This window comes from Lates calcarifer, linkage group LG5 (assembly GCF_001640805.2).
Source record: "Lates calcarifer isolate ASB-BC8 linkage group LG5, TLL_Latcal_v3, whole genome shotgun sequence".
NCBI classification, from domain to species: Eukaryota; Metazoa; Chordata; class Actinopteri; family Centropomidae; genus Lates; species Lates calcarifer.
This window is the reverse complement of record NC_066837.1, coordinates 15706474-15732555: the sequence shown is the minus strand read 5'-3', so window position 1 is coordinate 15732555 and position 26082 is coordinate 15706474. Positions and strand designations below refer to the sequence as shown.

Below are 26082 nucleotides of genomic sequence, written 5' to 3'. Positions count from 1 at the left end.
ATCATATTTAGTAGAAAGTCTGGCAAACATAATGCCTCTATGGAGGACTTTTGGGGGTAATGTGAAACAGTCTGTACAATACTACAGATTTTATTGTCTTTATGTCATTTGAAGGATTAGACCCTCCTCTGTTATGAAATATCTTTGACCTTTTTTTAACTAAAAGGACCAGAAAACAAGGCTATTTTCTTATCCCCAGCACAGTTCACAATCTGGACATGTGATGTTGCATCAGACCACAACAACAACAATATCAAAAGCAGGGTCTGGACCTTGAGTCTCTGACAGCACATATCACCTATCAGGATGTCTGCCTGAGGGGGTGAGATGATGGTGTCAAACCTCCATGGTGATGATGTGCAACAAACCACATTATTCTTTTATTGTCAGTGGGATTTTAAAAAAATACCCCTGTGTGAGTGTGCACCCGCGTGTGTGAATGAGAATGCACATGTGCACATACAAGGTGTTATATGCTCAGCAACCAAATGTCACTCTGTCGTTTTTTTAAACAGTCCACTCACAAATGCACTGTTCAGTGTGAGACTGTGAGTCTGAACAAGGAAAAAGGCACGGGAAATATATTTTCCTATTAAAGTACATTGTAACATCTTTTTAATTCAGTAATTCTAGGTCAATTTGTCACCACAGTTTGAGACCATGTGAGAGTTTGTAAATTTACTGACAATATCACTTTTGTCATCTAAATATTTCTCTCAGTAGCTGGTAGAGCTTGGGCCAGAGTTAGTAGGAGAGTGACAGGCATCGACAGGTTACTCAGAATCTGCAAATAGGAAATTGTTTGCTAACATGTTCAGTGCATCAACTTTACAAGGTGACAACACACCAGTGTTGTGTTTACAGCTTGTTGCGTTGTCCCAACAAGTGTTCAAAAAGTACATTGATGTGACCTCTCTAACATCGGTATCTGTGCTTGAAACAACAAAGTGCCTCTCTCTGCAAACAAATATGTACGCTCAATAAGTGTACACAGAGTGTGTGTCACCTGTGGTTTAGTGTGATGGGTGCATGAGTGTGTGTCTTTACTTTTCCACTGAAAAACAATGAACACAGTGAAGCAGTGCACCAACACCTTCAGAAGCCCACCACTCTACGGCTTCAGCTGGCTTACATGTTGAGCTCTGCAGTCATATGAGTGTCTGTTTGTCATTGTGGGTTTCCTGTGAGCCTGATCGCAGAGGCTACATGATGTCTGAGGTTGGCTTTAGTGTCGACTCTGTATTGTCTTTGAAGCTGGTTGTTGGGGGCAGTGAGATAAGCTAAAGAGGAAATTTAAAGTGTAGTTTGTGATATATACAAGAGGAAAGCTGCATGAAAAAAGAACAATATAGTACAGACAGATGATATAATATTTTACGTACTACATGATATTTTAACTTTCTCTACATTTGATTAAATATCTGTTAAATTGCTATTAAGATGACTACAGAAATTTGTCACAAAGTATGTTCAGTGTTGTCCTTGCTGTGGGCGTCAGGCTATTGCCGTACTTAAAAGCAAAGTCCTTACCTCAGTTTGACTCCAAGTACACTCTAGACCAGAACTTCTTGAAGAATATCTCTTCAACAATGGTTTGTTTTCCTTAGCTGTGATCAGCAGCCAGGGGCCTCCCCCAGAAAGCAGGATTGGTGGGTTACCCAGCTATCTTTGGGTTTAACTCAGGTTTTCCAGTATCACAAAGCTGGCTCACTTTTTTACCTCAGTTGATCACCATGGTAACCTGTGCTTCAGGACTAATCTGCTCCAGATTCAGATGATCAGATCAAAACAGCCCGACCACTGACTTATCAGATCTGGAAAAGCTGAGTCATCATCCTGAAGGATCACTACCGAACTTTGGAGGAGTTACAACTTAATGATAAAGTAACTTTTTTCCTTTTCTTTTCTTTTCTTTTCTTTTCATTTTTTTTTTTTTTTGAGAATGTAAGTTTGAACCTAGTCTAACAGAGTGAAACAAGGAAATGCATGCATTGTGATAAACATTTAAAATGTTTCATATTTCTTTCACATTTGTAAAGTATTTTATTATAAAATTATTGTTAAAAAACACATATAAAAGATAAAAAAAAACATGTATTTAATAAGTGAGCAGGGTTTGTGTTTATAGTTTGTTCCATGTTGTTGCTCAGATTTACAGGAGAGTCTTGAATAATAGAATGGTTTATGGATACTGCTCTCATTTATTCATCATAACATTTTCTTGTTAGGTCCTGGTACGGATGGCAGAATAAGTGCTTAAATCTGTCTGGGTTTTCTTCTTCTTTGGTTTCTGTGATGCCTGACGGATTTCCAATGCAGCGTAACACACATCGCCATCCTAAAATGTAACATTTGTCATTTAGAATGTAAATATATCTTTTTTTATTTGTTATATTAGATAAAGCATATAAGAAACATGATAACAAGATAAAAATTGTCAATTTAAATTACCTGGTTGCCACTACTTTTAGACGCCCTGGTGTCAGATCTTTTTTCATCAGCTTGTAGTTCTTTAGCTGCAGACATGAGCACAGCATCATTATAACACAACAAACAATGGGAAATTATCTGAAGACAATTTAATTCTCATCCCATTAAAAAGTAATCCTACCAGATGAAATATTGAAAATATTTTCACATTGCTATCTTACTTACTTACTATCTCATTTCACATCTTAAACATACAGATGGTCAGCATACAGCAGGTACCTTTTTTCTGACAAAGAAGATAAACCAAGAGCGAGGAGAGGAGAGAGGTGAGAACAGCTACAGCTGGACACAGAGAGAACAGCAACGTCCAGCACACACAGCGGTGTTGTGGAGTCTCGTTGTTATCAGGTTGACTGTGGTCTGAAAAAAAAGTTCTGTCAGTTAGCACGACGAGTATATCCTTGTGACTCCCATCTCCATAAAAATGCTATGGAAATTGAACTTTTTTTGTAAAATCTGTGCAAACTTTTCTGCATGGAAGGTAACATTTGTTTGAGCTGCTTCATAGGTTTTGGTTGGGAATTCAACTGACAGTCCTTTTCTAGAGAATCAGAGTCAGTAATCCCATGTGTTGTATGGTGAGTCCATCTCATTTGTGGGAGTGACAGTATTCCATCTACACTTATATATATCAAAATGTTGATTTTCATACATACTTTTTAAAAGTTTGTTTGATTGTTATAACATTAAGTAAAGATCTGAGACAATTTATAAAATCCTGTTTGAAGTTTGTATGGACCTGTTTTGGTGAGCATAATATCATGTTAGGCATGGATGTTGTTGTAGGGATTGTACAATACTGCAGATATATTAAAAAAAAGAAAGAAAATCAAGGATGCAATTCTTCTTGATTGTACGTAGTTATGTTTTCCTGTTAATGTTCTATGCTGTCACTGTACATATAACTTGAAATGACATTTGTATGAAACTGTGGAATGCAATTAAACCAGTGATCTGTGTTGTACCATGCTTGAACACATATCAGTGATCATTGCCTCTGCTCACTGTAGAAAAACTATTACTGATTAGGAAGATACAGAGTACAAATTATTTATAGCTCACAGATATAAATTCTCAGAGAATTTACTTCCACACTGATCGCTGTTTTACTCTGGGTTCAAACCCATTACCAGTAAATCATGATGCGGCTAATTCTCACATATTGAGATTATAGTAAGTGCAATATCATACAGTAGGCTGAGCTACATGTGTAGTAATCAGTTTGTGAAACAGTGAAATTAAATGTGTTGATAATTTACAGATTATTAATCTATATTATTAATTTCAGCAATTAAAATAACTTAGACCAGAGTACTTACAAAGTATGATCCTTGTGACATTACCATATCTGTAAACATGTTTAATGGCAGCACTGTCGTCCACCTTCTTCTGCTCAGTTCCACAGTAGTAGAGACCCTCATCAGAATCAGAGATGTTTGTGATCAGCAGGTCATAGGAGGACTGGTTCTTAACCAAATGAATACGAGGGAACTGATTCAGAATATTGGAATCAATCATTGTATTGCGTTGTAGTTTTAGAACAAGAGTGGGCTGGTTCTCATGAGAACAGTTCCTGAACCACACTATTTTGTATGCTTCACTTGATGTTTTACAGTCACAGTAGAGAGTGATGTTGCCTCCTGGACTGACTGTCACCTCAGACACTGAACATTGATCCAATCCTGACCTGCAAGAAACAACTCCTGGAATACAAACATAATCATAAAAGCAGGTTAAAATGCGACAAATGTTACAGGATTTCACATGACATCAAAAGCAGGCAAGTTTAACAACACAGAGAATCTGCTGAGTGTGAAATAATTTGGATGATTATAATTTCATTTTTAAAAAGTTCATCAAAAGAATTACCTAAGAGACCAACCAGAAAAACACGCAGCATGTCCATCTGTGATGATGGCCTGAAGTTGAAAGACAGCAAAACAGATTTTTCCTCACAGATGTCATTTATAAGCTGCGCAGATATTTCCATTAAAGGAAATGTGAGTGGTGATTGGCTAGTTGAATGGAACAGTTTCTTCTGTGGTTGTTTTGTGTAAGTGTGTGTGCGTGAAGCTACATCGTGATCTCCCCTCTTATATAAGAATTAAACATATTCTCAAAAGACAGTTGGTGCAAAGTAGAATCAAGATAACTTACCCAAACCTCTATCTGAAGTGGAGAAGGGTCTACACTGAGACGTGGTCTTGGATACTGGGGAAGAATAAACATTCAGTCTCAACATTTAAGCCAACAATGGATGACAAGTGCTCACAGGAGGGGAAATTTGAGCATCTACAATTCCATGTTAACTGGGAAAACTCTGCTGAGGAAGACTGTGTGATCCAATCAAAAGCTCCAGAACAGTGGTGACGTTGTTTTGTCAAACTGAAACAATGGCATTCTGATATCCACAGTGAATTAGACATTGTGAAGAGAAAACATCTGATAATGTTTTTAGCTGTTATGTCTTAATTAAAACTGTACTGTAGTTGACACCCTCTGTACCTTTAAGGGTAGGCTTAAAACTTTTTATAAAGCTTATAGTTGGCTCAGGCTTGAACCATCCCTTAGTTATGCTGCAATAGGCCTAGACTGCTGGGAGATTCCCCATGAAACATCAAGCTTCTCTCTCTCTCTCTCTCTCTCTCTCTCTCTCTCTCTCTCTCTTTCCCTTCCCGTTCAGTATGGATTTATATCCCATGTTATATGTTACTAACTCAATATCTCTCTCTCAATATCCCTTTCCCGTAGTCATGAGCTCTTCTGTCTCCCTCTCCTCTTCTGTCACTTTCTGCAGGTACTTATGCCTCTGGAGCTATAGAGTCTGACCTGTGATGACAAGCAAGTTCTAAATTCCAGCATATTTATCTGGAGCATGCACTGGGAAGAAGTCATTAGCCTGATGATAATGAGACCAATGATACCTCAATAGCCTAAAACAGACATTAACCTTAACCAAAGTGCTTTTGTTACCTGAACCTAACCAAACAGGACTTGAACCCCGGTTTCTATGTGAGTGTCGTCGACGGTCGTCTTTGTTCACTCGTCAGCCACCCCAATCAACCCTCTTACATGTCTGCCTCTGTCAATGAGTATAGTGTTTCCAATTGAAATACACGTGTTTGAAAGTAGTGCTCACTGTTAGGAAAAAAATGGCAAATTCCTGTCTATGTACCCAGAATCAGTAGATTATATTTCATGACTATTTTGTTAAGTAGCGTGAGAGCAGGTTGACTAAGAAGAATGGTGCCTCTGTCATTTCCACTCTGCCAAGTGGGTACAGTCTCCCATGGCGTAAACTGCTGGAATCAGGCCCAGCAAATTCAAGAGTCATGCCAAACTGTGGATCGGTTAAAAAGACATAGAGGTCATTAAAAATCAACGTGACTTTTACAAAATCAAGAATTATAATGGAATTGGTGTGTTTGTTACAGAGACAGCATTTCTGGCTCAGGAAGCTGGGAATCATTGGGAATCTACACCATCTGACTATGTTTCAGTTCAGTGAGTGGGACTATGCAGTCAGAGCTCCAGTCAAGCAACTGATAGGCTTTGTTTTCCATACATGAAAAACCCTTAACTGCTAGGACTTTGACCCTAACAGAATTAATTACAGCTCATACCTGCAGAGGCTGCTGTTGCTCAGGGAAAAGTTTCATTTTGTTGCCATAAATTGATCGTAAGTGGAAGTCTTGCAAACTAAAATGTCTGCATAAGAGTGGTATTGTGTAAGACTCATGTCACTGTTTTACTGAACCTTTTTAAACCCATGAATAAGAAACAGAGTCTATCACTTTAACAGTCTATTAAAGTATGTTTGACCTTAAACGATTTAAGAGGAGGTGAGATGACTGAAACAGTTCCTTTAGTGTCAAAACCCCATAGTCATAACTTGCAAAAAGAAATGTACCCATTCATTTTCAGTTGGACGTAAACAGTTTCACAGTATCAGTATCACCACACATGCATGCATTTGTGTGCACATATAAGGTGTGATTTGCTTGGTAACCACTGATGCTCTGTTGTTTTGAAAGACACTGTTTACCACAAAGACTGTTCAGTGTGTCTTTAATAAATGAAATGTGCTTTCTGCCTGAGAGATATTTTCATGTAAAAGTACATTGTACTTTATGCACTGAGGCAATTTTATGGTTCCATGCAGTCTCCAATCATGTATGTCCACGCCTTCTGTCCCACAATAGACAGTCAATATAAACTTTGGTGTTCATTCAGTCTGCATACAACAATGTTGAGCTCTGCGTCCTCACTGCTACCCTGCTTCCTGCTTTCAGAAATATAACTCACTCCCTTCCCCCAGCCACCTCCTGTATTAGCTGAATGTGATTTTTGAATGGTTTAATATGAGCTAAATATCTCAGCTCTGCCAGGGAGGTTTGTGAGTTCAGAGACAGTTTGTGTCATGCTTGTTTATGCTTTGTTCCAGAGCATCACATAGGCTGAGCCAAATCAAAATGCATAACGCTTTTTGTTTTATTACTCAATATTTCCACTAGGGGACAAGGGAGTTTAAACTGGAGCCGGTGCAGAAGATGCAGAAAAACAGTCTTAATTATAACTTAACAGACACTGATATCTGTGTTTGAAACAACAAACTACACACAGCTATGGTGATGAAAATAAATTCTAACTGTTTAGCTTTACTGTGGATATTATGCTTTAACATCATCAAACTAAACAACCGAGCACTCTCTTCTATCAGTGGAGATTCACACCATGTTAACAATTATATTCAACAATCTGCTGACACATACATGACTGTATCATCTGCATACATTCACCACCCAAATTCTTTACCCTCCAGGTATGATTTATAAATAAGCAGAGGAGCAAAGGGCCCAGTATTAAGCCTTGTGGTACATCCAATTTATAATTTAGAAGTGGTGATTTCACACAACTCATTTCAACACACTACACCACTAAACATGATCAAAACCAGTCTGTTGAGAAAAGTTAAGTTATATCACTTTAAAGCTTTATGTGTAGACACTAGATGACAGAATGGGTTATGAATATTAGTTCTCATTCATTAATCATACCACTTGTAATGAGAACCATTAGACCCTAGAGGTCTTAATGGCAGAATAGGTGCTGAAGTTAGAATGCTGGATTTTCTTCTTCGGCCTCTGTGTTGTTGGACGGATTTCCACTGCAGCATAACACACGTCATCATCCTGAGATTTAACATTTGTTTAGAATTATGAGCATACTCCGATATACTGATGTGAATGAAGCATGTGCTGTGTTGTCACTTACAAAACTAGAAATATCAGAGATTACGCATGGCTGACATTTTGACTTGTCATAGCAAGAAATGCATTGGTCATTTTTATGATTAGGAATTCATAGACATCACTAATATAATAGATAATAGTTCTGTCTTATTAAGACATGCAATTAAGCTGTGTCAGTGTGTCCTTATGCATAATACAGAGGTCTTGCCACTGCAACACCAAATGGACTGCAGCCATTAATAGTGTTATTAGTCACTACATAAACATATTTTATGGGAGATGGGGTTGATACATGTGTGACAAGTCAAAATGTATACCATGTGAGTCATATATTTGAAAAATGATTGAAGTTGTAATTGTAAATTACCTGATTCCTTCTCATTCATCTTCTTGTGTCAGGTCTTTGCTGATCAGCTTTAGGTCCTTTGTCTGCAGAAATGAATACAACATTTATCAAACCATAAAATCTAAACAAACTTCACAAGATGCCTTTCAGAAGAGTACTTATTGTATCTAAAGCTAGTATTCTTAGTATAATTACGCTAAAACTATTTAAAGAACAAGTCATCAAAGCGATGCAATGAACCAAGGATAGAAGGACTGACTAGATTAAAGTAGTATCCTGTATACAGCAGGTACCTGTATTCCGATGGATGTGACAAACCAAAAGAGAGGAGAGGAGAGAGGAGAACAGCAACAGCTGGACACAGAAAAAACAACAGCATCCAGCACAAACCACAGTCTTGTGTAGTCTTGTAGCAATGGGTTGAATTTTGGTAATGTGGCTCACTGGAATCTGAATCAAACACAAATGTGTTTCAATTAGGTCTGTGAATACATGTTTGTGACGCACATCTTCTAAAACATATCCATCCAAAAGTATCCATTATCCAAAAAACCCAATTATTCCAAGTATAAATACATGCTATGTTGGATTAAGAATCATGATGGTTTACCCATTTCATCTTTAAAATTAAGTGCACACTGATGTGCTGAAGAGTGGCCTGCTATGTTGTGATCAGTTAGTCAAATGTTTAAATTCACTGAATTAAATAGACTCAAACAGAAAATACTTACTGAACAGGATCCTTGTTGCAAGACTTCCATATCTGTAAACATATCTGAGGTTAATTTTTTGTTTTATGCTCCACCTTGCGTTGCCCCGCTCCACAATAGTAGAGACCTTCATCAGAATTTGTGATGTTCATAATCAGCAGGTCATATGAGTCAAAAGATCGGTTCTTTACAAAGTGGAAGCGAGGGAGGGAATTTATATAGTTTGCAGGGTTACTGGTGGGTTTCCACGGGTCCTCTTTTAATTTTAGAACAAGAGATGGCTGGTTTTCATGAGTGCAATTTTGGTACCACACAATAAATTCTTCAGCTGATGCCTTGCAGTCACAGTAGAGAGTGATGTTGTCTCCTGGTCTGACGGTCACCTCCAACACTGATTGAGAGATCCCAACATGACTGTGAGAAAAAAGCACTGGAATACAAAAATAATGTCACCAATCACAATACGTACCACTGTTTCACATTACACCAGTGTATGATACTGTTCAAACAACAGTAATGAGAATGTTGACATAGATTATCAAACAGAATTGATATAATAGTTTGCCCTTCAAAAAAATGACCAAAAACTACCTTGAAGAAGGATGAAAAATATACTCAGCCCGTCCATGTGTGATGATGACCTGCAGCTGAAAGGCAACGGAACACGTCTCACTTGCAGATGTGATGGCCTGCGCAGACTTTTCCATTGAAGGAAATGTACGTTGTGATTGGCTAGTTGAATGGAACATTTTGTTGTGCGGTTGCTTTCTATTGGTGTGTTGATACATAACAGTCTAGATGTAAAGATTAAGCAAGTTTTTGTCAGATGACAGTTGATCAAATAAAACACAGTGGGCACTACAATTTCCAACAAGGCTCAGGCTGTGCAGTGTATTTGTCAAGGGCTATTGTAGACGTGGATTATCTGATGTATATAAACCAGAATTAGATTTGCTAATCAGGAAAATGGAACACATAAAAGCATATTTTTATAGCGTGGAGCAGCATCCTTTTCTGAAGCTCTGACCAAAGGCTTCAGCAGTGAAAGATTAACTGGGACTAGACTAGCTGCTTTCATAAAAAGTGTAGGCATGCATACTAGTTCATCGATATTTTGATCAGTGAATCACGAGTCATCTACACTGCTGTGGCCGTACTAAAGCGGCCTACAAGAGGGTCAAAGAAGTGTATTGCAGTGTCCGCAAGAGCATTTAATTAACCATACTTAGTGGCTTCCTGCTTAAAAGACCTGAAGATACAGGTGTAACTGCAGCATCCCCAGCTGGTTGCATGTTACCCCTCCTATCTTTATAATAAAGTGAACTGTTTGGTCCAATGGCTGTAATTAATAAGTAGAAAATACAAACAAACTATTATGTTTGCTTGGTTGGTAGGAAGGTTGGGCTGTTATACTGCAGGTGGTGACTAATGGAAATCAGGTGAACTGGTGAGCTGGAGCAGTGCCACACCTCCGCCTCCACAAACACACATGCACACACACACTGATAGACACAGGGGAGGAGACAGGGGAAAGACAGACAGGACAAACAAAGAAACACTAGGGAGACTTGAGGTCACAGGAGGAGACATGACACAAATTCTACAGAGGCTCTCCTTTGTAGTTTGAAGAAAACGTACAGGATGTAGACATGCTAACCATGATGAAGGTTAGTATTGAATTCAGTCCATACTCCACACTTATATTTTAATTTAGTAAAGTCACTGGGAGCAGCCGTTCAGTTTTGTTTTGTACTGACTCTGGCTTCAGCAGCTGCAAGTTAGATGTCACCTAATAGAAAAATCTAACAATGGGTCATAATAAGCTGTTCTCACAGACAACTTGTTTTTTTTTTTTTTTTTTTTTTTTTTTTAACAGAAAGATGATCTGGTTCCGCTTCAATCTGTTTGCATGTTGAGCTCTGCAGTCACATGAGGGGCTGTTTGTCGGTGTGGGTTTCCTGTGAGTCTTACTGATCACTGTATGGGCCACATAATGCGGTTAAGGCTGGCTTTAATTTCAACTCTACAACTGTATTGTAACTTGTTTAAACATGACTATGTGGGCTGAAGGTAAACTTAAGATTAAAAAAAAGACCATGTCTTCTTACAGACAAGCCGTCATCACCATAGTTATAAAAATATAATACACAGATATCAATCAAAGTGAACCTGAAGCAAAATTGTAATCAACAACAGTAAACAGAGTTTTTTAAATCAGGTTTTTGATCAGTTGATTGATTTTTAATCTATTATTATGTGGCAGAAGCAAATAATCATGACCCATGTATTTTGTTGAAGACCTACAAAAAGAAAATAATAACAAATTCATATAGACGGTGGTACTAACTATCTTTCACAATTAACAAACAATAAATGACAATAGCTAGAGTTAACCCCCGACCTGTTTGTTTCTGATGTTCATTTAGTCTCGTCCAAAGAAACTGAATGAACACCAAACTCCATCTGCTGACAAAGGCAATGGGATATGGTTTAAAGCTCCAGTAAAAACAAATAAGTGAACTTTGTGTTAAGATTTTTTCCCCCCAAACATATTAATTGCTGTTTGCTCTACATCTCAGCTTTACAGGGGGAAGCTTAATGACAGAATGAATACTATGAATACTTCTCATTACTATTATGCTGTTAAATATGCTGTTAACATGCATTGCCTGCTTACACTCTAGAAGTACTGATGGCAGAATATGTGCTGAAGTCAGAGCTCTGGGTTTTCTTCTTCTTTGGTCTCTTTGGTGCTTGACGGATCTCCAGTGCCGTGTAACACACATCTTCATCCTAAGATTGAACATTTTTTTAATTAGCAACATGATGGTGTACATTTGTAATATGTCACGTGTAGTAACAGACACTGAAAATGGACAACATGCCAACAACTAGACATATTGCCAAGAGGTAGGTGTTGTAATTTCATCGGGGTTCATTCATATCAGGGACCTGCCCTTGGAATACCAAATAGGGAGCAGCCATCATTAGTGGTTACACCTATGTCTGACAAAATTATCAAAATGTTCTCCTGAAAGGTCTCTTTCTGTATCTTTATTAACAGTGATAAATGTGCCAATTATTACTTACCAGTTTTTCCCTTATTTGACCTCTGCTGTCAGGCCTTTCCCCCTCATCTTGAGGTTCTTTAGCTGCACAGATAAAAACATCATTACACCATGGCATAAAATCTACTTCATGGGGTAATTTAGATTTTTCTGGATAGAAAGATCAGAGGAGGAACACAGAAAAGGTATTGTACTCAAGTCATAGTAATACAATGAACTAAAGGGGAAAAAAACAAAAGTAACTAATACAGTGGTTACCTTTTTTCTGACAGCACTGGTAAACAACAAGAGAGGAGAGAAGAGAGGAGAGAAGAGCAACAGCTGGACACACAGAGAACAGCAGCGTCCAGCACACACCTCGGTGTTCAACATTTTCATAGGTGTCTGGATCAAACACAAAATTATGTCGATCAGCTCCGTGAGTACATCTTTGTGCCTCTGATCTCATTAAAATTAAAGCACATAATAATGGTTTATGTACTGTAAGTGATCATGAATATAAGAGCACATTTTCTAACTACTTTTATATGCCAAGTAGCACCCTTTGTGATGAGTAAACTGAACTTGTTTAAAATTGGTGTAGTGCCCCTTTAAATTCACTACATAGCTGGACAAAGGAGTAAGATTGGAATACTTACTCAACAGAATTCTTGTGGTAATGTTGCCATATCTGTAAACACTCTCTTTGGAGACTGTGTTAACTGTCTGTTCAGTTCCACAGTAATAGTGTCCCTCATTAGATTGAGTGATGTTCACAATCCGTAGGTCATATGAACCAGAGGACTGGTTCTTCACCAAAGAAAGATGAGGGAAGGGATTCAGAATGTCTGAAGTGTCAACAAGATATAATGCACGATAGACATATCTTGTTCTCAGAACAAGAGATGGTTGGTACTCATGAGAACAGTTCTTAAACCAAACTATGTATTCTCCACTGGATGTTTTGCAGTCACAGTAGAGAGTAATGTTGTCTCCTGGTGTGACTGTCACCTCCAACTCTGATCCAGAGATCCAATCATGACCGCGAGAAACAACTCCTAGAATACGAACACAAAAGCAAGTCAACATCTGAATTTTACAGGATTTCACATAAAAGCAGATACACTGAGAGCAAATACAGTACATAATAATAGGTAGAATGGAACCCAGAAACTGCAAAAATTAACCAAAAATGTTACCCAAGAAAACAATGAGAAAAACATTCAGCCCATCCATGTGCGTTGATGTCCTGGGTTTGAAAGACAGTGAGGTAGGTCTTACTACCGGATGTTGTGACCTGTGCAGACTTTTCCACTAAAGGAAGTGCAAGTTGTGATTGGGCAGCTGAATGGAACAGTTTCTTCTGTGGGTTTTTTTCTAGGTCTCATGCTAAGCGATGGTTTGTGCATTGTTGTAAAGAATAAACAATATGATTTCTTTACACGACATCCAAGTATCAAATAAAATCTACAACACCTATTTCAATTGTGGAGCCTCGAGTGGAAGCATTACAATACATACAGTATTGTAGTGTGTTTGTATGATTTGATATGGGCCACTACGCATGTGGATATTCTGAATGTAAAATAAAAGTAGGCAACCAACAATTTGGTTTGATTTAATGATATAGATAGAGACTTCCAAATCCAATGGATGAATGATAAGATATGATAAGATATATGTGTAAGATGCTATTTTTAAGCAAATTCGCTCAGTATTGCAATGAAACCACTAAGTACTGACACAGTTTCTGGTCTGTTGTGGTACAACTTGCTTATACAAACAACTCTTGCTTAAACATTTGTTCCTTGAGGTTTCTCTGTATATACTCAGAAATTGAAATATTCAATCTGTTCCAGAAAATGCAATAATCATACTTCTTAGTCTTTGTAAATAAAGTCAAAGAGTGTCAAAATTAATTTGATTTTCATGGCAAGCTGTTCAGGATCAATACTGTAGGTTTATTTCAAGCAACAATAGAATCCAGCAGCTAGATTTAGTACTATGTTGTTGAGTTTGAACTTTTGGGGACAGCTTGGAGTCAAACTTCTTCTGAAAGGCCTTAAAGGTCTATTGCTTAACATCTCCACTAGAGATCAGGATAGTTTCACCAGAGCTAGTGTGGTTTACTGTTCAGAGATAACACCATTTGCATCTCTCCACCACTATCTGTTTTACCCAGGAAATCTTTAAGTCAAAATAAAAATGTATTTTGTTTAACAAACAATCATCTACCATCAAATAAAAATGTTGTAGGATGTTTATTAAGATGTAAGGGTGCAGAGAAACAATATATCTTGAAATAACTTCACTACTAATGGTATCTGTGTATGAAACCACACTCTACATTCGTCTACAAACAAATCACATTCATACCAAGTGCAACCAGAGCAGACCTCTATAATCTCACAAAGGTAGGATGTGGTCGCTGATATCACATAGATTGAGAAATAAACCTCAAACATCTAAATATAACTGAGGTAGTTACAGAACTGCTAAATTCTAACCAGCATTTGGCTTGACTGTTGTTAAATATGTTTTAACAATATAACAAATGCAAGGGGCTGTTTCTCACAGTAGGTTTCCTGTGAACTGGTTGCAGTTTGAATTGCATCAGACAAGCACTGAACAAACCAACCAACCCTGTATTTCAGTCACTGATGATGATGGTTGTTGCTTAGATTTAAAGAGGAAGCTGAGTGACAGAATGGTAAACATATCTCTACAAATGAATTATATTACGCAGCATTAATCATCACCATCATACATTTCTTTTATTACATTTACAGGCCCTCTACACCCTAGAGATATTGATGGCAGAATAGGTGCTTAAGTCAGAACTTTTGCTTTTCTTCTTCTTCGGTCTCTGTGATGGCTGACGGATTTCCAGCGCAGCGTAGCACACATCTTCATCCTAAGATTTGACAGTTGTTATTTAGAAACATGGTCATGTAATGATTTAATCCTATGATTTAATATTATCAACTGTAAATTCTGTAAATTACCTGTTTCAGTCTTCTTTGATCTCTAGTGTCAAGTCTCTCCCTATCAACTTGAGGTTGTTCAGCTGGAGAAATAAATACATCATCATCATAAATCATTTTAGCATGTTATACCCAACCGCATAAAAAATACCAAAAATAATGCAGTAGATACCTTTCTTCTGACAGAGTTGATAGACCACAAGAGAGGTCAGGAGAGAGGAGAGAACAGCAAAAACTGGACACAGAGAGAACAGCAGCATCCAGCATGAACCACTACAATCTTGATGAAGTTGGTGATGATGAGGTTTACTGGAGTCTGGGTCAAATAAAACATTGTGCTTCATTAAACTCAGCTGTTCAAAGCCTCAGGAATCAAGAAACAAAGATATTTCCAATAATAAATGCAGTGTTTAATTTAAACAAAATGCAGAGGAGTTTGTGGAAAACTCAAGTTTTTTTCACTGAACTGGGAAAACAAATCGCTATTGCCAAGACCCATGCTCAGTATTGTATTGACTGGCTTGTTGGTGGACCCTTTTCAAGTGGGGTCAATTTCAGCATTTCCCTTTAGAAAGAAATATTCAGAATCATTCTTGTTTACTAGATTTTCATCTTAGTCAAGCAAATGTCCGATTTTTATCCCCTGTTTAGGTTTTTGTCAGATCTCAGAGATTAATCCCAAAAAATTAGGCTAAATACTGAGTGCACATTTAAGGATGACTCACAACACTTCAGGTCCAACAGATCTGTGAATTGGGAGGAAAACCATTTCTTCTCCATATTGGGGAATGAAACTAATTTTTACATCTATTGCACATTAATATCAGAGCACATTTTACAACTGTACAATGAACATTCAGTTGGACGGCTATAGTCAGTGTAACCACTATTGCACACAAGAGTACACAAAGAGCACTTACTCAACAGGATCCTTGTTACATTGCCGTAACTGTAAATGTCTCGGGGAGTGATTAATTTGTCCTCCTCCACCTTTGTCTGTTTAGTTCCACAGTAGTAAAGACCCTCATCAGAGTAAGTGATGTTCAGTGATCAACAGGTCATAGGAATGAGAAGAAAAGTTCCTCAAAAATTGAAAACGAGGGAAAAACCTCAGAGGATCATAAGTGGTGCCTTCTTTTGGTTCTAGTCTTGTTTTAAGAACAAGAGTGGGCTGGCTTCTCATGAGAGCAGTTCCTGTACCACACGATGTATACTCCAGTTGATAGTTTGCAGTCACAGTAGAGAGTGATGTTGTCTCCTGGTCTGACGGTCACCTCCAACACTGATTGAGAGGTCTGATCCTGACTGCAAGAAACAACTCCTGGAATACAAGCACAATCGTAAAAGCAGATTAAATTTCACATTATAGGAAATGTTCCCACTAAACACAGCTATGAGAATGTAGATATAAATACTTTTTAAAACCTAACGGCTTCAATTTCATCATATTAAAAAAAAAAATAATAATAAAACAATTACCTGAGAGAACGACTAGAAAAATGCACAGCCCGCCCATGTCTGATGATGACAGAGAGTTGAAAGACAGCGAAAGAGATTTTACCCTCAGTGATATCATGCGCAGACTTAAAGGAAGAAGTTGTGATTGGCCAGTCAAGTGGAACATTTTCTTCTGTGGTTGTTTTCTGTTGGTGTAAAATAAAACACTTTACACCTCAACATTTGACTGAGGTGATAAAAGTTTACACAGTACAGTTTACTTGTTGTACTACTGTATATTTGGTTCATCTTATTACAGCCACGGAGATTCTGATGATCATAAACCAGAAGCAGACTGTAGTGTCATTCGTCTCATACAGTAAATTATACCGTCCCAATCAAATAAATTGGTTGTATTAGTATTTTTAGAGTGATCTTACATGATATCCACTGGAAATGGTTGAAATTACTGTAATTGTCTCTCTACTGCTGCAAACTTTCACCTACTTTTGTTGATAACCTGAGTTGAACTTCATTGCTTTGTTTGTAGAATTACAACTGGGAAACTTGTATTTTTCTTGAAGCTTTGGTATAACCAACTGTGGTCGGTCAGCAAAAGTCATTTATGGTTTTTAAATCCAAACTTCAGTGTAACTCTGCAATCTTACAACTGTATTGAGCTATCTGATGCTGTAATCGTGTGCAGGTCATGAACACTGAATCTTTCCATATGAAGGTAATTTTTAAATATTTAACCGAAGCCACAAAACTCTAACCTAAGTGTTTTCGTAACTGAACTGTGTAATAAGAACAGAATGGATGGTGTTTTTATTTATTGTTTCTATTTTACTTATTTATATTCTATTTTAGGAACGATGCATCGATGGGATGGCACTTTTAATTTCATTGTACATGTGACAATGACATAAGATATCTGTTTTTTGATTCTGATTCTAATCTCACATGGGACTTGAGACACAAATAATGGTCCTGTGTTTTGTATGCTCAACCACCCACTCTGACCACCCTACTGACGTGTGTGTGGTACAGGTCAGTACCTCACACTTCCTTTCACACATCTGTCCATTTCCTGAACAAGAAAAAACATCACAAGTGATGATGTTACTCCAAAGTGTATCAAATGTATATCATTTTGTAGTATAGTAGTAGTAGTATAGAAATATAACATTTAGGAGACAGAGTCAATGAAGGTGCAGCATGTAGGCTACAAGGTGCACTGTGCTGTGCTTATGTAGCCTTACCCTAGGCAAAGGTCATTTCCTTACAAAAATTAGTTTTGACTGACTAAATTCTAAACCCACAACTCTACTATTGTATCATTCATATAATCTATTTTGATCTAGTGATCTAATGGCTTTCCTTCAACTTTATCTACTGACCAAACACTGAGGCCTGACAAAACTGATGCTACTGGCCACTTTAATGAGGCTTAATAGAGAACTGGGTATATGTATTTTAAAAACACACCGCAGAATGATTTTGTACACATCTTTTTTGGACCTGAAAACCAAAGCTGCCAAGTCCAAAGCAGTTGACTTGGCAGCATATTTACTGAATTGCAGTTTACTTTTGCTTACACCTGGGCTCCCTGCAATAAAGGACGGTGAAATGAAACAGAACAGAGTATCTCTTCCTATTGTAAGCTTAGCTTAGCTTACATGCGTGACAGTTTCTAGACATGATTTACACTGTCAGTAAAATGAATTGGACATAATGGCCACATAAGGGAGCCACGTATTGTTTCTGTTGTAATGAAAATGAAGCACTGACACATGGTCTCGTCTGTTGTGGCACAAATATGGTTTTGTTCCAGCTTAAACAAGTGTGTTCATTGTGGATTCTCTGTATATATTCGGAAATAGAAACATTTAATCTGTACCAGAAAATGCAATAACCATATAAATTGTTCTTTGTGAATAAAGTTGAAATTTAGAATTTCCCACGGTACATGACAGGCTAATCAGGACCAATACTGTAGGGTTATTTCAAGCAACAACAGAATCCAGCAGCTATATTTAGTACCAAGTCAAACTTTTTCCTTAAGGCCTATTTTGGTCTATTGCTTGACATCGCCACTAGAGGCCAGGATAGTTTCACCAGGGCTAGTGTGACCTACTGTTCAGAGCTTACATCAAAAAGTCTTTAAGTTCAGATGAATGCATATTTTGTTTAATAAACTATCATCTACCATCCAACAAAATGCCACAAGATGTTTATTAGATGCAGATAAACAACATATCTTGGACATTACCCCACAACCCATGGTATCTGTGTATGAAACCACACTCTGCAACCATCTGCAAACAAATCACACTTGCACAAAGTACAGCCAGATGAGACCTCTATAATCTCACAAAGGTAGGATGTGGTCACTGATATTACGTAGATTGAGAAATAACCTGATTATCTAAATATAGCTGGGGTGGTTCTGACCAGCTATCATGTGAATATTTTGTAGGATTTTATTGCAATAAACTTGAACATTTCTTTAAGTTAAACTTAGTTCCACCAACACTGTCTCATATAAGGGGCTTTTTCTCACAGTGGGTTTCCTGTGAACTGGTTGCATTGTGAATTGTATCAGACAAGCAGTGAAGGGCACATCCTGGGTTGATGGCTAACTTGAGATAAAAACAGGAAATTGACTGAAAACAGCTTTTGTGTCTCAGGTACAGAAATCATCACTGTCAATAATCACTACCTTTATGAAAAGTTACAGATCGATTTCAATCAAAGATGTGAACCTAAAGCTAAACCACTGACATCAAACATGTATACTATCTAGACGTGAATGTGGACATCTGATAATTTGAACTTAATATTTAGTAGTGAGGAATAAAGACACAAGATGCACCTATCCGTGAAGAACAGTAAATGAAGGAAGGAATTCAGTCACTATAAATATTTTTCCATCAATTAATTCATACACACTGTGGTTCATGCCACTAACAGTGGGGATAGATAAAAATCTGAAACAATCAAACACTCAACAGTGGGAGCTGATGTATAACCTCTGTGTGCACAAGTTAATTAACCTGTATATTTGAAATGTAACAGTACTGAAATCATTTCCAATTGCATTTCAGGAGATGTGAAGTGAAATGTAAAGAGAAAATATGTTATTATCTCTAAGATAAACTTTGTTCAAATGTTAAACATTGATATTTTCTTGATATCTTAGCATCGAATGTAGAAGTAACAAACCACTGCATGATAACACTTACACAAAGAATTGAAGTCTGTATCACCATTTCATTTGCAGAATAGTAGCACTGATGGCTTTATAAATCACTGAGTAATAAAGCAACATGCTGTATATCACTAACACGAAATTCACACACAATTTCTTTTAGTTAGGTTCATTACATCCTACAAGTATTGATGCCAGAATAAGTGCTGAAATCTGAACTCTGGGTTTTCTTCGACTTTGGCCTCTGTGATGGCTGACGGATTTCCAATGCAGTGTAACACACATCTTCATCCTAAAATTTAACATTTGTTATTTAGAACAATGATCAAGATCATGATTTTATACTATGAGTTGCTATTTACTGCTAAACATTTGTGTCCCGCAAAGATTTAAACAATGGCTGTAGTGTGAGATAGTACACATCAGTACATGTAACGTCTGATGAAAACTCCTATTGTTAATTACCACATTTCTTCTTGTCTGGTCTCTGTTGCTAGATCTTTTCTCATCAACTTGATGTTCCTGAGCTGCAGAAACAGACAGACAGCATGATTACAAAACAACACCTACACTCATTCAATATCTTAAAGAAAGAAGAGCACTTATCTGAAGCTATATTTTGTGATGAAAATCATTTCATGGATACAATATTGAAAATATTTCCAGGTTACAGACAAGAACAAAACTCAGGTAAGCAATGAAGAAATGAAGACGGGGAGGAGAGCAAATACCTTTTTTCTTACAGAAGTGATAAATCAGAAGAGAGGAGAGGAGAGAGGAGAGAACTGCGACAGCTGGACACAGAGAGAACAGAAGCATCCAGCACGAACCAGTACAGTCTTGTGGAGTCTCATGGTGATAAGATTCACTGGAGTCTGGATCAAACACAAAGTTGAGTCAGCTCTTTGAGTGTATTGTTATGACTCTGATATCAGGAAAAATCTTGCTAGGTTTTTGTGTATAGTCACAGACAGTTGTATTGCACAACCAGGATACCTGATTATTTCCAATAAATATACTTTGATTTTAAATAAACTGCGTAGAACTGAGGCATTAACTTGGCAGAAAAAAATGACACCATTTCCATTGTTATCTGTTCTGCTTAGCATTGTTGGTACAATACTGACCCTGTATTATTTGTTTCAGACTGTTGAGGCCCCATTTCAGCATTGCCTGTAAAGAAATGCCCAAAATCTAATTTGAATAATGTCTCTAAATATAGTTTATTAGATTTCCAGCTGTGTCCTTCAATAAGTGAAGTGCCAATTTCCCCCAGTTTAGCCTGTTCTCTCAAATCTCAAATGTAAAATTATCCCAAAACTCATTCTACATAAAAAAGGATATGGAAAATATTAGTGCACATTTAAGAATGGATGACTCACAACACTTCAAATCCGAGAGGTCTCCAAAGAATGATTTGTAAAAAGTATTGCACAATGTTTTGACCCTGATTTGGAATTGTTGACGCACACGTTGTTGGTGCATTGATGCACATGAACAATTTACCACTGTCTCATGATCATTTAGTCAAATGATAGTAGTTGTTGTAACCACTCTCGCATTCACACACAGATATTTCAGGATCAAAGACAAGTCAGACAAAAGTACTTACTGAATAAGATCCTTGTTTTGATGTTGCCATAACTGTAAATTTCCTTGGAAATGATGAAGCCCTTATCTTCTACTTTAAACTGTTCAGTTCCACAGTAGTAGAGACCCTCATCAGAATCAGTGATGTTCATGATCAACAGGTCATAGGAATCAGAGGAATGGTTCTTCACCAAATGAAAACGAGGGAATGGATTCAGAATGGCTGTGTAATCACTGGGATATTTCCCTGGATTATGTTTTACTTTTAGAACAAGTGAAGGCTGGTTCTCATGAGAACAGTTTCTGTACCATACAATGTATACTCCAGGTGATAATTTGCAGTCACAATAGAGAGTGATGTTGTCTCCTGGTGTGACTGTTACCTCAAAATCTGATCCAGAAATCCAACCATGACTATAAGAAACAATTCCTGCAGGAAAAAAGATTAATAAATGAAATTTTTAAAAAATGTGACAAATGTTACAGATTTCTACATCATAACGACAAGTTTAAGTAAATATGATCTAACTGTCAAAATGGGTCCCAGCAATTATAATGAAATCTCTAAAATATCATAAGCATTACCGAAAAGAACCACGAAGAATACGCAGCCCATCCATGTGTGATGATGACATGAACTTGAAAGACAGCTTAACGTGTCTCACTCACAGATGTCACGATCTGAGCAGAATTTTCCATTAAAGGAAATGTAAGTGGTGATTGGTTCATTGAATGGAACATTTTTCTTCTGTGGTTGTTGCATTGATGCAAAGTAAAACAAGATTTCATCAGAAAACACTTGATGATAATCATCAAATAAGACCAACAACACAGTCAATTCTAACTGAAAAGCTTCACACTTAAACATTAAAAAACATAATTAATTTTTATGCTTTGCTCTGGGCCATTGCAGATGTGAATATTCTGACCAACAGAAACCACAACAATAAAACCTTCCAGTTGAGCAAAGATATGTTTGGAAAGCTTTTAGTACAATGCAGACAACCTCACAGATATATTGTCTAACATGGAAATGTGTTGTCGTGGTGTTAAGACTGCATATTCTCTATGTATTGTCACTTATTTGTGATATAAGGACAGTATATTTAAAGATGAGTTTACGGCAATAAAGAATTTGTCCACTAGAGGGTGTTTAAAATCACTGTTGTATAAAAATGACTGAATTAAACGTATCATATATATTTATATATTATGAGTAGAGTCAGGCAAACTAAAAAACCTGTAAGAAGAGTGTTTTTAGGTAGCTGTACAATACTACTGATTTAACTGTTTTAATTTAATATGAAGGATTGGACTGACCTGTGTTAAGAAATGTGTTTATCCCTTGATGAAAACCCTTTAAATCCTATGGGTTAGACATCAGGACTGCTTTTCTTAACATCTACAAAGTTCACATTTTGGATGTGTGTTGTATAAAAGACCATTACAGTATGAAAAGCATTGAACCCTTGTCCACATGTTCATGCTCTCCGACTTATCACTGCAGAGGATATCTGCCTGAGGAGGTGAGATGCAGAAAAAAATCATTCAGTGTCAAACTAAAATTCATTTTAAATGGGGCATAAACAGTTTTCTCAACAATATAGCCTGGACCCATGTATATGCTTGAGTATATTCATGCCTCTGTTCTTGTGCATATTTGAGGTGAGATCCTGATCCACTGAGAACAAAACACATCTTTAGTGGAGAAAATGTGGATTATTTCTGCTTTTCTCTTTCTTTTTTTTTCACGATTTCAGTTCAGTATCTCCAGAATCTTTTATTCCCATTACTTTCGGATTCGCACTGTTCAAAACTAATATTACATGCTGATTATTTACTATAATGTAAAGGATCAGCAGCAGTAGTGAATTTGAAGTGAAGATGGGACACTGTAATCCAGATTGTTTTGGCTTAACATCTCCACTAGAGGTCAGGAGAATTTCCCCCTGGAGCTGGTGTAGCTAAATGCTCAGGGATTACACCATCAGCATTTCCCCACCCATCTCTGTTTAATGTTTTCAGGCACTCCCAAGTATAACACATCCTAAGTGTCTGTCTGAAATAAGCTTACGTCAGAGCCTGCGTCAGCCACATATCTTTATTCTTTCCTCACTATCTGTACATGAGACCACACACATACTCAGTATGTGTACACATAGTATGTATACAGTGCAAGATGCTGTCACTGTTGTGGTCACTGATGTGAGCTAGAGTCTGAAATACACCCTGCCACCAAATCTAGCTGTGGAGGCTGCAGAGCTGCTTATGCTTTAATATCACCCTGCTCAACAGAACTGAAGACTCACACCATGTGAACACTTTCTAAAGTTAAATAACTTTGAGGATCTGCAGATTCAGTCTGTCTGCATGTTAGGCTTTGCAGTCATATGAGAGTTTGTTTGTCATTGTGGGTTTCCTGTAACCTTCACTCATCACAATGTGCAACATAATGTAGGCACGGTTGGCTTTACACTTACCTCTGCATTGTTCTGTGACTTCTTGGAAAAGGTGTGGCAGGGGCGTTGTTAAATTAATAAACTAAACTGTAACTAACTTGGCTTCTGTGTATGTCCTTGATACATAATTTTTTCTTTGAATTTTATTCTCTCGCAGAATCAGTTCCAACATAGGAAATATTTTGGAGTTATATCAAACTCTACTGGTGAGGGTCATGGCTGATGGCTAACTTGAGATAAAAACAGGAAATTGCTTGAAAACAGTTTTCGTTTCTTGTTACAGACAAGCAGCCATCACGACTATTATGAAACATTACAGATCGATTTCAATCAAAAAATAAATTAAAAAAGTCTGAAGCAGATTGTTATCAGCAACAAACAAGCTTTTTATCTAGAGGTTTTTTATTTACTTTTTCAAAAATCTTATCAATTTTTAATCTTTTTTTCAAGAGGTGTGAGGAAATTACTGAATTAATATCCACTATGGTTGACACCACTAATAGTGTGAACAGTCCAAAACAAAATAAAGAAATAAAAAACTGTGAGATATACTGAAAAATATAAAAGTTTCGTATCAGCTGTTCAAAAAGATCATTATCACTTTCACAAAACAAACTGTATTTCAGTCATAGACAATGAAGATGATGATGAAGATTGTGGCTTAGCTTTAAAAACGGGAGCCAAGTGACAGAATGGTAAACATGTCACTACAAATGAATCATATTATTTATGATTCATCATCATAGATTTTCCTAGAGATATTGATGGCAGAATAGGTGCTGAAATCTGAAACTTAGTTTTTTCTTCTTTGGTCTCTGTGATGGCTGACGGATTTCCAGTGCTGCATAACACACATCTTCATCCTAAGATTTGATATTTGTTGTTTAAGAAACATGGTCATGTAATGATTCAATACTATGATATATTACAATCTACTGTAAATTCTGTAAATTACCTGATTCAGTCTTCTTTGGCCTCTAGTGTCAAGTCTCTCCTGATCAACTTGAGGTTGTTCAGCTGGAGAAATAAATACATCATCATCATAAATCATTACAGTATGTTACAGCAAACCTCACACAATAAATAAAAAAGATACATATCTGAATCTGGCTTTCTTACTGGTTTAAATGAATTTTGTATCTTAATTCTTAAAATGTTACGTGTCGTATGAAATAAATACCTTTTTTCTGACAGAGCTGATAAACCACAAGAGAGGTCAGAAGAGAGGAGAGAACGGCAAAAACTGGACACAGAGAGAACAGCAGCATCCAGCATGAACCACTACAATCTTGCTGAGGTTGGTGATGATGAGGTTTACTGGAGTCTGGGTCAAACATAAAATTGTGCTCAACTTTGGCTCCATTCCGATATCGAGTGCACATTTAAGGATGACTCACAACACTTTAGGTCCAACTGGTCTATGATTTGGAAGGAAAACTATCATTAACCACATCTTCTCCATTTTGGGGGTTTTAGATGCAATAATTTCTTACACTCATTGATCAGACACAACATTAAGACCACTTACCAGTTTTAATGTTGTGGCTGATCGGTGTAAAATGCACATTAATATCAGAGCAAATTTTACAACTGTACTACAATCACACACACAGAGAGGACTTACTCAATAGGATCCTTGTTGTTATATTGCCATAACTGTAAATGTGTCTCTGAGAGATGTATTTGTCCTCCTCCACCTTTGGCTGTTTAGTTCCACAGTAGTAAAGACCCTCATCCGAGTCAGTGATGTTCATGATCAGTAGGTCATAGGAAAGAGAAGAAAAGTTCCTCAAAAATGTAAAATGAGGAAAAACAGTCTTAGTGGTGCCTGTCTGTGCATTATAATTTACACTGAGAACAAGAGTGGGTTGCTTCTCATGAGAGCAGTTCCTGTACCACACGATGTATACTCCAGTTGATATTTTGCAGTCACAGTAGAGTGTGATGTTGTCTCCTGGTCTGACGGTCACCTCCAACACTGATTGAGAGGTCTGATCCTGACTGCAAGAAACAACTCCTGGAATACAAACACAATCGTAAAAGCAGATCAAATTTCACATTACTGAAAGTGTTCCTGCTAAACACAACTATGAGAATGTAGATTTACATTATTTTAAATGGAGCCCAGCAACTTTAATTTAATCATTAACATATTTTTAATCAAAACAATTACCTGAGAGAATGACCAGAAAAATGTGCAGCCTGTCCATGTCTGATGATGACAGAGAGTTGAAAGACAGCGAAATGACTTTTACCCTCAGATATAACAACCTGTGCAGAATTTTCCATTAAAGGAAATATACGTTGTGATTGGCCAGTCAAGTGGAACATTTTCTTCTGTGGTTGTTTTCTATTGGTGCGATGGCTTTTGGCTATTGATGTTTCCTCCCTGAAATGTGATAACACATACAGTACAATCAAATAAAACCCTCTACACCTCGACATTCAACTGAGGTGTTAAAATTTACACAGTACAGTTCCTCTTGGTAATACTTACTGTAGTGCATTACAGTTGGTCCGTCTTATTACAGCCATGGAGATTCTAATGATCATAAA

General features: G+C 37.2%; 4 protein-coding genes and 1 long non-coding RNA gene across 10 annotated transcripts in view; 1 reads left to right on the top strand and 4 right to left on the bottom strand.

Annotated features, from left to right (window-relative positions):
* Positions 1–4421, bottom strand: part of LOC108896450 (uncharacterized) — an 18256-nt gene extending 13835 nt beyond the window's left edge. The window contains exons 1-5 of one of the 2 annotated variants that reach the window (XM_051070665.1): positions 4360–4421; positions 3810–4193; positions 2710–2850; positions 2452–2516; positions 2000–2338 (exon numbers count right to left, since the gene is read on the bottom strand). In XM_051070665.1, coding sequence (XP_050926622.1) covers positions 2225–2338; positions 2452–2516; positions 2710–2850; positions 3810–4193; positions 4360–4396 — 741 coding nt within the window. In that variant the 5' untranslated portion in view covers positions 4397–4421 and the 3' untranslated portion in view covers positions 2000–2224. Of the gene's footprint in view, positions 1–1999; positions 2339–2451; positions 2517–2709; positions 2851–3809; positions 4194–4359 lie in introns of those variants that run through there. The other variant, XM_051070666.1, reaches the window with a different exon arrangement.
* On the top strand, positions 3902–15937 carry LOC127142484 (uncharacterized). The gene is made up of 2 exons (XR_007813262.1): positions 3902–3939; positions 15887–15937. It is a non-coding gene; the product is annotated as an uncharacterized LOC127142484 (long non-coding RNA).
* LOC108896455 (uncharacterized) lies at positions 10877–13089 on the bottom strand. The gene is made up of 5 exons (XM_018695601.2): positions 13045–13089; positions 12505–12903; positions 12125–12250; positions 11889–11950; positions 10877–11591 (listed from the first exon to the last, which is right to left on the bottom strand). Exons 1-5 carry the CDS (start codon positions 13079–13081, stop codon positions 11472–11474), a joined length of 744 nt encoding a protein of 247 aa, XP_018551117.1. The 5' UTR covers positions 13082–13089; the 3' UTR covers positions 10877–11471.
* Positions 14089–26082, bottom strand: LOC108896454 (uncharacterized). 4 transcript variants are annotated; one of them, XM_051070663.1, is made up of 6 exons: positions 26024–26082; positions 25700–25915; positions 25151–25543; positions 15002–15145; positions 14851–14912; positions 14089–14759 (listed from the first exon to the last, which is right to left on the bottom strand). In XM_051070663.1, exons 2-6 carry the CDS (start codon positions 25734–25736, stop codon positions 14640–14642), a joined length of 756 nt encoding a protein of 251 aa, XP_050926620.1. In that variant the 5' UTR covers positions 25737–25915; positions 26024–26082; the 3' UTR covers positions 14089–14639. The 4 variants fall into 4 exon arrangements, 3 of the variants coding, with proteins under 3 accessions (XP_050926620.1, XP_050926621.1, XP_018551116.1); XM_051070664.1 differs by lacking the exons at positions 14089–14759; positions 14851–14912; positions 15002–15145 and adding exons at positions 23911–24389; positions 24482–24543; positions 24707–24850; XM_018695600.2 differs by lacking the exons at positions 14089–14759; positions 14851–14912; positions 15002–15145 and adding exons at positions 23911–24389; positions 24482–24543; positions 24707–24769.
* Positions 19520–21764, bottom strand: LOC108896451 (uncharacterized). 2 transcript variants are annotated; one of them, XM_018695598.2, is made up of 6 exons: positions 21653–21712; positions 21451–21497; positions 21090–21252; positions 20209–20352; positions 19943–20004; positions 19520–19769 (listed from the first exon to the last, which is right to left on the bottom strand). In XM_018695598.2, exons 1-6 carry the CDS (start codon positions 21681–21683, stop codon positions 19650–19652), a joined length of 567 nt encoding a protein of 188 aa, XP_018551114.1. In that variant the 5' UTR covers positions 21684–21712; the 3' UTR covers positions 19520–19649. The 2 variants fall into 2 exon arrangements, with proteins under 2 accessions (XP_018551114.1, XP_018551112.1); XM_018695596.2 differs by having other exon boundaries at positions 21090–21497; positions 21653–21764.